The 8661-nt window shown below is 57.6% G+C and overlaps 2 protein-coding genes across 18 annotated transcripts; one reads left to right on the top strand and one right to left on the bottom strand.

Moving 5' to 3' along the window:
- Nucleotides 1–1254: 1254 nt before the first annotated feature.
- Nucleotides 1255–2864, bottom strand: MICOS13 (mitochondrial contact site and cristae organizing system subunit 13). The gene is made up of 4 exons (XM_002688889.4): nucleotides 2782–2864; nucleotides 1953–2130; nucleotides 1738–1789; nucleotides 1255–1478 (listed from the first exon to the last, which is right to left on the bottom strand). Exons 1-4 carry the CDS (start codon nucleotides 2808–2810, stop codon nucleotides 1381–1383), a joined length of 357 nt encoding a protein of 118 aa, XP_002688935.1. The 5' UTR covers nucleotides 2811–2864; the 3' UTR covers nucleotides 1255–1380.
- Nucleotides 2865–3452: 588 nt separating this feature from the next.
- Nucleotides 3453–8326, top strand: HSD11B1L (hydroxysteroid 11-beta dehydrogenase 1 like). 17 transcript variants are annotated; one of them, XM_024993885.2, is made up of 9 exons: nucleotides 3453–3568; nucleotides 4223–4455; nucleotides 5213–5331; nucleotides 5415–5545; nucleotides 6176–6287; nucleotides 6688–6779; nucleotides 7083–7176; nucleotides 7287–7452; nucleotides 7555–8326. In XM_024993885.2, the coding sequence occupies exons 3-9, from the start codon at nucleotides 5259–5261 to the stop codon at nucleotides 7748–7750; spliced, it is 864 nt and encodes a 287-aa protein (XP_024849653.1). In that variant the 5' UTR covers nucleotides 3453–3568; nucleotides 4223–4455; nucleotides 5213–5258; the 3' UTR covers nucleotides 7751–8326.
- Nucleotides 8327–8661: the final 335 nt, after the last annotated feature.

The following is an 8661-nucleotide window of genomic DNA, read 5'->3' as shown; positions in this document are numbered from 1 at the left end:
TAGTGAGGGGCCGCACAACAGGGGAAAGGCAGCTGTGTTCTGGGAACTGAGGGCTTCCGGTGTGTCCCAGAAGGACAGAGGGGAGGTGGGGCCCCTCTGAGGAGTCTTAAGGGGTGGGGGAGCCACAGGTGTGTGAGCAAGGTCCATAATGTCATCAGACATGGTCTATGGGGAGCAGATGGAGGGAGTGGCCCCACAGTTGGGGCCAGCAGGGAGCTGGTCACTGGCAACAAATACAAGTTGAAGGAGAGGAATCTGGGTCTGACAACGATGGCACAGAGAGGTTAAGAGCAGCACCAGTCTCCAGGCTGTCAGATAATGACCAGGTGGCACAGGTCATCCCTTTCCCAAGTACACAAGTCCTCCCCACCCATTACTGGCTGAGTGCACGGACAGACATGTGCAGTTTCCTCCGCTCAGGTAAGCCTAGGAGACACCCTGGCCTCTGAGCTCTGCCTCCCGCATCTGTAACACTGCTCTGCCATCCTGGCTTACAGTCCTGAGTGAGCTCCGTCCCCTAGAGTGACATGAACCCAAGAACTCTTGGGGACAGACAATCCTGTGCCAGCTCAGGACACCAGTCGTTACCCAGGCCTGCTCCCTGCTGCCAGGGTAGCTTCACAGGCCGGCAGCTGGCTCCCACCCACATCCACCTCCTACCCTGTCAGGGGCAGAGGTCTTCTGCTGCCATCATGGTGGGATGCCTTCTGTGGCTGGGTGCTGGGGACCTCACAGGGAGCATCTCAAGGGTTCACCCTCCCCAGAACTCCGGCTGGATGGGGAGACATGTGGGTCACCAGGCAGCTGACCCAGAGTAGGCATGGGATGTCAGAGGCGGCTTCCCAGGGGCGCAGAATGTGCTCCCCAGCAATCCTCAGATTGTGGGGAAAGGGGGGAATGGGAGTGGACACAGGGTGAAGGGCAGGGACTTGACTAGACATGCAGATCAGGGAGCTGAGCAGGGAGGAGAACCAGTAGCTGTGGGGACTGCCGGCCGTGTGGATCAGCCCTTGCCCCCAGACTGCCCCACCCTGTGCTCAGCCCTCCAGAAACCAAGGAGACCCCAGACCCAGATGGGCCCTCAGCATGTTCTGAACCCTGAGCCCAAGGGCTATTGTCTGTTCCCACTCCCCATACCAGGTCGAGGGTCCACTGGTGGGCAGGGTCCAGATACAAAGGAGTGGACCTTGGCCTTCGATCAAGGTCAGGCCCCCAGGAGCCAGAAGCCCATTTCCCAGGGGTCCAGCACATGGATTGAGAAACACTTCCAAGTCCTTTATTGGGCCAGCAAGGCCAGGAGCTGACCAGTTGGGTCCCAGTCTGGTGTTCGTGGCGCCCCTGTTCCTGTTCCCACCTGGGGCAGACAGCTTCTCTGACAGGCTACTTGGTTTGCTCCTTCAGGTATTCCCAGCCCTGCTTGGAGTACTCCCAGGCCTTGGAGGGGGCCACGGACAGGGCTGACATCATGGTGATGATGCCTGTGAGGAGGAAGGGCCAGGCACTTTGAGCAGAGACTTTTAGAGGTACCACTACCAGCTGTCAGTTCCACACAGGGAAACAGATGGAGGTCACACTTGCTCCCCACTCCCTGGAATCTCCACCCCCTTGTCTCTTTTAGCTCTTGGGGAGGGGGGTTGTACAAAGAGCAGGAAAGCTAGTGATGAAAAGGAATGGCCAGGAAGGGATATGGGAGGTATCTGGGGCCCCTCCCCTGCCTGCAGATGGACCAGGGCCTACCTGAATTCCAAGAGTCGCGGATGTGAAAGTTAAACTTTGGAGGGGCTGGGAGCTGGGGAGAGAAGGGGAGAAGGGGCTGGTGAAAGAAGACCTGGCAGGCCCAGCCTCCCTCACAGGCCAGGAGAGCAGCATCCAGTGCCGAGGATGTCAAGCAGGGCTGAAGGACCCGAGATTACATCCCTCCCAGGCACAGCCTCAATACCAGCTCAGGGTACCTGTGGTAACTTCAGGCCTGTCTGCTCACACACATACTGGCTGAACTGGTACACGGCATTGGGGACCACCTCCTCGGCTTTCTGAAGGACCGCCTGACTCTTGTCACTGGACCCCAGCAGCTCTTGGTCGTACACGAGGTAGACAGCACCCCCAGCCACACTGCCCTTGATGAGGAACCTGCAGGCAGAGAAAGGAACCACAGTAGCTCAACAAACACTGCTGGCCACCTCCCAGGTCTAGGCCCGCAAAGGTGAGGGTGGGATTAGACTACTAGGGGAAGGGTGCCCACAGTCCAAAGAGGGACACACCTGAAGCCAGACAGCTAATGGGGGAAGCGCGGGGCATCTTGGGAGCCCAGAGGCGGGACTGACACACAGCACTTAATTTAGAGCGTGCAGGAATATTCAGCGCCATTTAACTGGTACACTGAAGCATGGAGAGGGACGGGGTCACTTGAGATCCTGCAGAGGCCAGGGAAAAGTTAAGGCTTAAGACGTCTGACCACCTTCTACCTTCCAGTTCCCGTGGAATGCTCCGAGAGGAACCCGCGGGAGGTTTCTAAGTGTCCATTTAACCTCTCAACAAATGCGTGCGGCACTCCCATATTATAGAGCCGGCAACTGAGACTCCGAGGACTCTAGCATACAGAGTGCGAAGGCAAGGACTCGCTAGGAAGCAGGAAGTGGAGAAGCTCCACCCTGTCTGAACAGACATGGGAGACCTGACACAACGGGCAGCAAAGAGGCGATCGGGAGCAAACCAGATGTCGGGTGCCCGCAGAAGGGAACATCTTCGGGGGCTTGAGGCCCGCCCGGTGACCCCACGAACCTCATCAGCGACCAAACTCGGGGTACCATGATCGCTCGGCTCCGCGCGCAAGGACACTCGGTTCGCCCGCCGCTTCCGGTTGCGGCACCGCAGGGGCCTTTGGGACGCGTAGTCTCTTGTCAGCCGCAAAGGTTTCTGGGAGTCGGAGTCTCGGCTCCGAGAAACCAAAGATGGGCTGCGGTCCGACTGCAAAAAACGTCTCCGCGAAGATTAGTCCGCAAGGGCCGGCCGCCGCAAGGCTGTCTGGGAAAAGTAGTCGGCACTTCCCGTGAGGCGCGTCTAGCTGCCAAGCCTCCTGGGAAATGCAGTCGGGCGCAGCACGGCCCTGGTGACGTGAGGGAAATAGAAGTCAGGTGTCTTGAGTGAGGCCTGAGAGAGAGCCACAACCCAGGAGATCCACCCGCGCGAGGGACTAAGGGCTCAGGCCTAGGAAGAGAGTGTCTGCCGCCCGGTTGTCACGGCAACACGAGGGCGGAATTGTCTGATAGGCGGGGCTTTGGTCACGTGATCCGGTCGGGGTTGGGGCTTCCTTAAGGGGTGGGGTCAGGGAAAGAGCTAGGCCGGAGGCTGTTGCCTGGCAACGCCTGGAGCTGAGTTCCCCCCAGCAACACACAGTCTAGCCCCTCCCCCCGAGGAGGGCGGTTCAGAGTCACGTGACTCAGACCCTACGCAGGGGGGCGCGGTCCGAGCCCCGGGGACACGGACGTAAAGTGAGGGTGGAGGGGCGCGCGCGTGGCTCCTAAGCCCGGCCCCCGGCCCCTCTGGACGTTGGGAGAAACAAACCTGAGTGAGTGAATGCGCGGTTGGGAACGTGCAAGTGGGTCGCACGCCCCCTTTGTCTAGAGGAGAAACTGAGGCCCAGCGATGTCAGGAAGCCAGTGGGTTCTGCGAGGATCTGGGTTCTCCCTTTTCTCCCCCATCACATCCTAGCTATTTCATCCACCCATTCATCCATTCACCCCCGCCCCCCCGCCCACCCAGCTTGCCAGATAACCCCTGCGGGGCTGCTGTGATCAGGGCCTGGTTAAGGAGAGGGTTGAGCTGAGGGGCTTCAAGGCTTTCCCTGGAAGTGGGGAGAGGTGGGAGAGCATTCTTTGCTGAGGGGATGCTGGCATAACTGGGTTAAGGCGAGGAGTTCACTTCTCTGAGAATTGATCGATTTATGGATGGGACGTGGGGGAGATGAGCATGGACAGGGAGGCAGGGGCCAGACCTGCTGGGTCTCAATTCGGGGAAGTGGTGAACCCTGGAAGGGTTTGAAGCAGCAAGAGACATGCCAAATTTTTTTGGACAGAGATCCCTATGCCCTGTAATCTTTGCCCCATGCAATTCAGAGGATAGAAACCCCAAGATGGAATGGCCCTGTGCCCTTTTCAGGGGAAACCCATGACCACCTGCACTTTAATTAGCTGGCTTTTCTCTCTTATGCCTTCTACCTGAGATACAAGTAAATCGACTCCCACAGATGAAGTCACATCTTAACCCTGATGACATGGACACCTCCATCTCCAAGCCAGTCCTGAGTGTCCACTTCCTTCTGGGTGTCTCCAGATAGAGCTGTCTTTCTGGGCTCCCCAACTTCTCACCTCCCAACATTCCTCATATCACTCTGGATCAGTCTATCTATTGAGCACCTGCTACAAGTCTGGCGGTTTGGGGCACTGAAGATCAAAAGTGAGCAAAACAGGGACTTCCCTAGTGGTCTAGGGTTTAAGACTCTGCGCTTCCACTGCAGGGGGCTTGGATTCTATCCCTGGTTGGGGAGCTAAAATCCCACATGCGGCATGACACGTGGCCAAAACATTAAAAAAAAAAAAGTGAGCAAAACAGAAACAGGTTTCCTTTTCCTTTCTGCCCTCATGGAAGTGAGTCCAAGGGGAAAGAGGGAGCTGAACAGGTAATAAATCATCATTTCAGGGGATGACAAGTGCTGAGAAGGAGATGAATGTTGTACAGGTAAGGAACAGAGGAGGATCAGGAAGAGAGGTGCTGTAGAGAAGGAGGCCAGGCAAGCACCCTCTGAGGAGGTGGTGGTTGCCGCGAGACTTGAAACAGAGAGCCACTGGGTTGTACTTGGGAAGAGCATCCTCGCAGAGGGAACAGCCGGTGCAGAGGCCCTGAGGCAGGATGGTGACTGGCTGGTTCATGTGATCAGTGACGAGGCTAGTATGGCCAAGCAGAGTGAATGAGAGGGGCTGATCCAAGCAGGGTCTTTTTGGTCACCCACCTTTTGTCCTAAGTGAAACAGGCAGGGTTTTCAGCTGGTAAGAAGATTGCTGCAGTGGCTCAGGTGAGCTGGATGATGACCTGGACCAGGTTGTGGCTATGGGGACAGAAAAAAAGGGGCCAGGGCTGGGGGCATCATCACTTGCTTTTCGAACAAAGACACCATTGGGGAAATGGGTGTGACGGAGGTTTAACTCTGGGCCAGGCCTGTGTGGGCTGCCCTCTCTCCCACTGCAGACCCAGGGAGGGCCATGAAGGTGCTGCTCCTTACCGGGCTGGGAGCCCTGTTCTTTGCCTATTACTGGGATGACAACTTTGACCCAGGTAAGTGCCCGGGTGTGGGGGAGGGAGGGATGGTCTGGCTATCCTGTCCATCCCCCAAGCTGACCATCCCTGCTCACCGCCAGCCAGCCTCCACGGAGCCCGTGTGCTACTGACCGGAGTCAGTGCCGGCATAGGGGAAGAGCTGGCGTATCACTACGCGCGCCTGGGCTCCCACCTCGTGCTCACTGCCCACACCGAAGCTCTGCTGCAGCAGGTGAGACACTCCATCTCAAGTAGGGGTGGGGAGTGGAGAACAGGGATTGAGTTTGAACCCCTGCAATCATCCGGGCTTCCTGTGTGACCTTGGGCAAGTCACCTAATGTCTCTGAGCCTTAGTTTCCTTATTTGCAACTCAGACAAGAAAAGTACCTTCTCCTGAGTTCTGGTGTGGGACTGAAGCAGTAAGATAGTTGTAAAGCGAGGAGTTTTTCTCACTGAAGGAGGGTAATGATAGTGAACAAAGGCTGTGCTGACAGCTCAGGTTCTCAAGGACAAAAGTGAGGTGGGTAGACATTTCTTAGCAACAGCCCAGTATTGCTTCAAGGAAATATACATCTCCTGGGGACAAACCTTCCAAAACTTCAAGAGGCCAGCAATCTCAAGATTTATTTTAAATCTCCTGAGTTTTAAATTTTGATGGTTGAACAAGCAAAAATGTCCCCCATTCTGGCCCATGAGCTGCCAGATTGCTATCCCAGTGTTAAAGCTTTGGGGATGATGTTAAATGGAACCCGAGGCTCACTGAAGGGGAGGGGAGGCTTCAGGCTGGGGCCCTCATGGAGCCGACAGGTGGAGGGGGACCAGCTGGGGTGGAGGGGCCCACGGGCAGCTCTGGCCCCCCTAGGTGGTAGGGAACTGCCGGAAGCTGGGCGCTCCCAAGGTCTTCTACATCGCTGCGGACATGGCCTCCCCTGAGGTGCCCGAGCGCGTGGTGCAGTTTGCGGTGGACAAGCTGGGTGAGGGGCGGGGCCTGGAGTCTGGGACCTTGGTCTAGGCTTTAGGGTCAAGACCCAAATTGGGGCGGGGGTGTGGTAGTAACAGCCGCCTGAGGGTGGAGATTTATGGCTCCGGGGGCGTGGCTAGGGGTGGAGCCTCATGGCATCCAGTGGGTGGAACCCATCCAGCGGGTGGAACTCTGGACCCGGCCCATTGAATGAGGGTTGAGGCCCGGTTAAGGAGTAGAACGGGTTCTCTTTGATCTTAGTTGTGGCACTACCTGGGTTAGAACTCACAGAGTCCATGCTCTAGCCGGAGTTTCGCTAGTTCAGGGGTCAGGGCTCGGGGCGATGTCTCATAGGGCCGGGGGGTACGGAGCCTCAAGGACTAGCTCCAGGCTGACGGGCCTCTCCGGGCCAGGGGGGCTGGACTACCTGGTGCTGAACCACCTCGGCGCCGCCCCAGCAGGCACGAGGGTCCGCAGCTCCCAGTCGACACGTTGGCTCATGCAGGTACTCCGCCCCTCCGCGGTCCCTGCTGCGCCCCCTCGTGGCCCTGGCCCCGCCCTCCCTCCAGACTCCACCGTCTCCCCGTTCCCATCAGGCCCTGCCCCTCGGGGCTCCAGACCCCGCCTCTCCTGGTTCTAGGCTCCGCCCTCTTGGCCTTGGCTCAGTTCCCCGGCCAATGCTCCCACACTCTCATCGGAGCGCAGTCCCAGTCCTCAAGCCCCGCCCCTACCTACCAAGGCCTTCACCCCTTCCCCGTCTGGGCTTGGATTCCTCCTCCGCCCGGTGACTCGCAGTCGCCACCTCCAGATGAACTTCCTAAGTTACGTGCAATTGACTTCTTCGGCGCTGCCAAGCCTGACTGACAGCAAGGGCTCCCTGGTGGTGGTGTCCTCATTGCTCGGTGCGTGTACGTGGGGCGGGGCGTGGGGAAGCCACAAGGGCTGATGCAGGAGAGCCTGGAGCGGGCAGGAAGGCTTCAGCCGCTCAGCCACTGCCCTCCCTCGCCCCCAGGCCGGGTGCCCACTTCCTTCTCCAGCCCCTACTCTGCAGCCAAGTTCGCGCTGGACAGCTTCTTCAGTTCTCTCCGGAGGGAGCTGGACGTGCAGGAAGTGAACGTGGCCATTACCATGTGCGTTCTGGGTCTCCGAGATCGTGCCTCAGCCGCCGAAGGAGTCAGGTGAGGTCCAGGACGCAAGGCGGGGCCAGGCTGGCTTGGGAAGGGCTGTGGCCGGGCTGCTCAGCCCCAGCCGCAGTCCCCATCATACCCTCCCGTCCCCAGGGGCATCACGAGGGTCAGGGCCGCTCCAGGGCCCAAGGCAGCCCTGGCCGTAATCCGCGGAGGCGCCACGCGTGCCTCTGGGGTCTTCTACCCGTGGCGCTTCCACCTGCTCTGCCTGCTCCGCAGTTGGATGCCACACTCAAGGGCCTGGTTCGTCCGCCAGGAGCTCAATATAACGACGCCCGCTGCTGCCTGAGCCTCTGGGCTTGAAGCCCCTTCATCTTCCCAGAAGACCTTCCAGCCAACCCTCCTGGAGCTGGGACACACACTGAAGACACTTCTGAGCAGGTGGTCAAGGGCCAAGAGAAAGTCATCAAGACACAAAAAAGTAAACCCGAGAAAAACTACCAGCACTTGAAAACAAGCAGAACTCGGAGTGTACCAGGCATCTTGTCACGAAGTCAGAAGTCAATTACCTCAGTCCTCTTAGCTGTTACTGATGATAGAAGAGTTGCTTCCATTTTGCAGATGGACAAACTGAGGCTCAGAGAGGTGATGTGACTTGTCTCAGAGCCCCGGCCCCATCAAACAGCTCATACCACCACTGAGCCACCCTTGGAGGGCGCTCTATCTGTGACCTGAATCCACTGCCTCCCACTTGGTTCTTTCCACTCAGTCAGCCTCAGAGCATCCTCCAACCCTTTCCCCAGGCAAGGGAGCCCCTGAAGCTTTCGAGTTGCTCTTGGGGTCTGAGGAGAGGGAGAAGTAAAGGAACATGTTCTAGGCTAGGTCCAACCTCCCATTTGATAATAAAAATCCTTCTTCCCTTGCACATCCGCTGTTCAGATTCCTCCAGTTTGTTTGTGGCATGAGGTGGAGAGGGATGTCTATGATATATTTATGTCAGAATGCTCAACTTCATTTCACAGATGGAGAAATGGAGGCTTCAAGACAGGTGGACCTCATCCAGGAAGTCAGGGGTGGAAGGGAAGGGAACCGCTTGTGGGCCAAAGGCATTATTTGCAGCACTAAGCACGTGATTTATGCCCCAGTAATGATCACCTGCATCAAGCGCTATGCACTTGACATTTGTGACCTCATGGCATTTTCGCAACCAGAGGTCAGTGCTATCATTATTATCATTTTATGGATGAGGAAACAGGGGAA

This window comes from Bos taurus, chromosome 7, assembly GCF_002263795.3.
Source record: "Bos taurus isolate L1 Dominette 01449 registration number 42190680 breed Hereford chromosome 7, ARS-UCD2.0, whole genome shotgun sequence".
Taxonomy (NCBI): Eukaryota; Metazoa; Chordata; class Mammalia; order Artiodactyla; family Bovidae; genus Bos; species Bos taurus.
Note: the sequence above shows the minus strand (reverse complement) of the source record. Positions and strands in the feature narration are given on the sequence as shown.

Bases quoted from the DNA above. Each gene is read 5' to 3' on its own strand.
- MICOS13 (XM_002688889.4), bottom strand. From the start codon at position 2,810: ATGGTACCCCGAGTTTGGTCGCTGATGAG. The intron at 2,131-2,781 runs GTTCGTGGGGTC...CTCTGCCTGCAG, and splicing joins CGAGTTTGGTCGCTGATGAG to GTTCCTCATCAAGGGCAGTG. The intron at 1,790-1,952 runs GTACCCTGAGCT...TTCTCTCCCCAG, and splicing joins CAGGCCTGAAGTTACCACAG to CTCCCAGCCCCTCCAAAGTT.
- HSD11B1L (XM_010806895.3), top strand. From the start codon at position 5,259: ATGAAGGTGCTGCTCCTTACCGGGCTGGGAGCCCTGTTCTTTGCCTAT. The intron at 6,780-6,914 runs GTACTCCGCCCC...TCCTGGTTCTAG, and splicing joins CGACACGTTGGCTCATGCAG to GCTCCGCCCTCTTGGCCTTG. The intron at 7,453-7,554 runs GTGAGGTCCAGG...TCCCGTCCCCAG, and splicing joins TCAGCCGCCGAAGGAGTCAG to GGGCATCACGAGGGTCAGGG.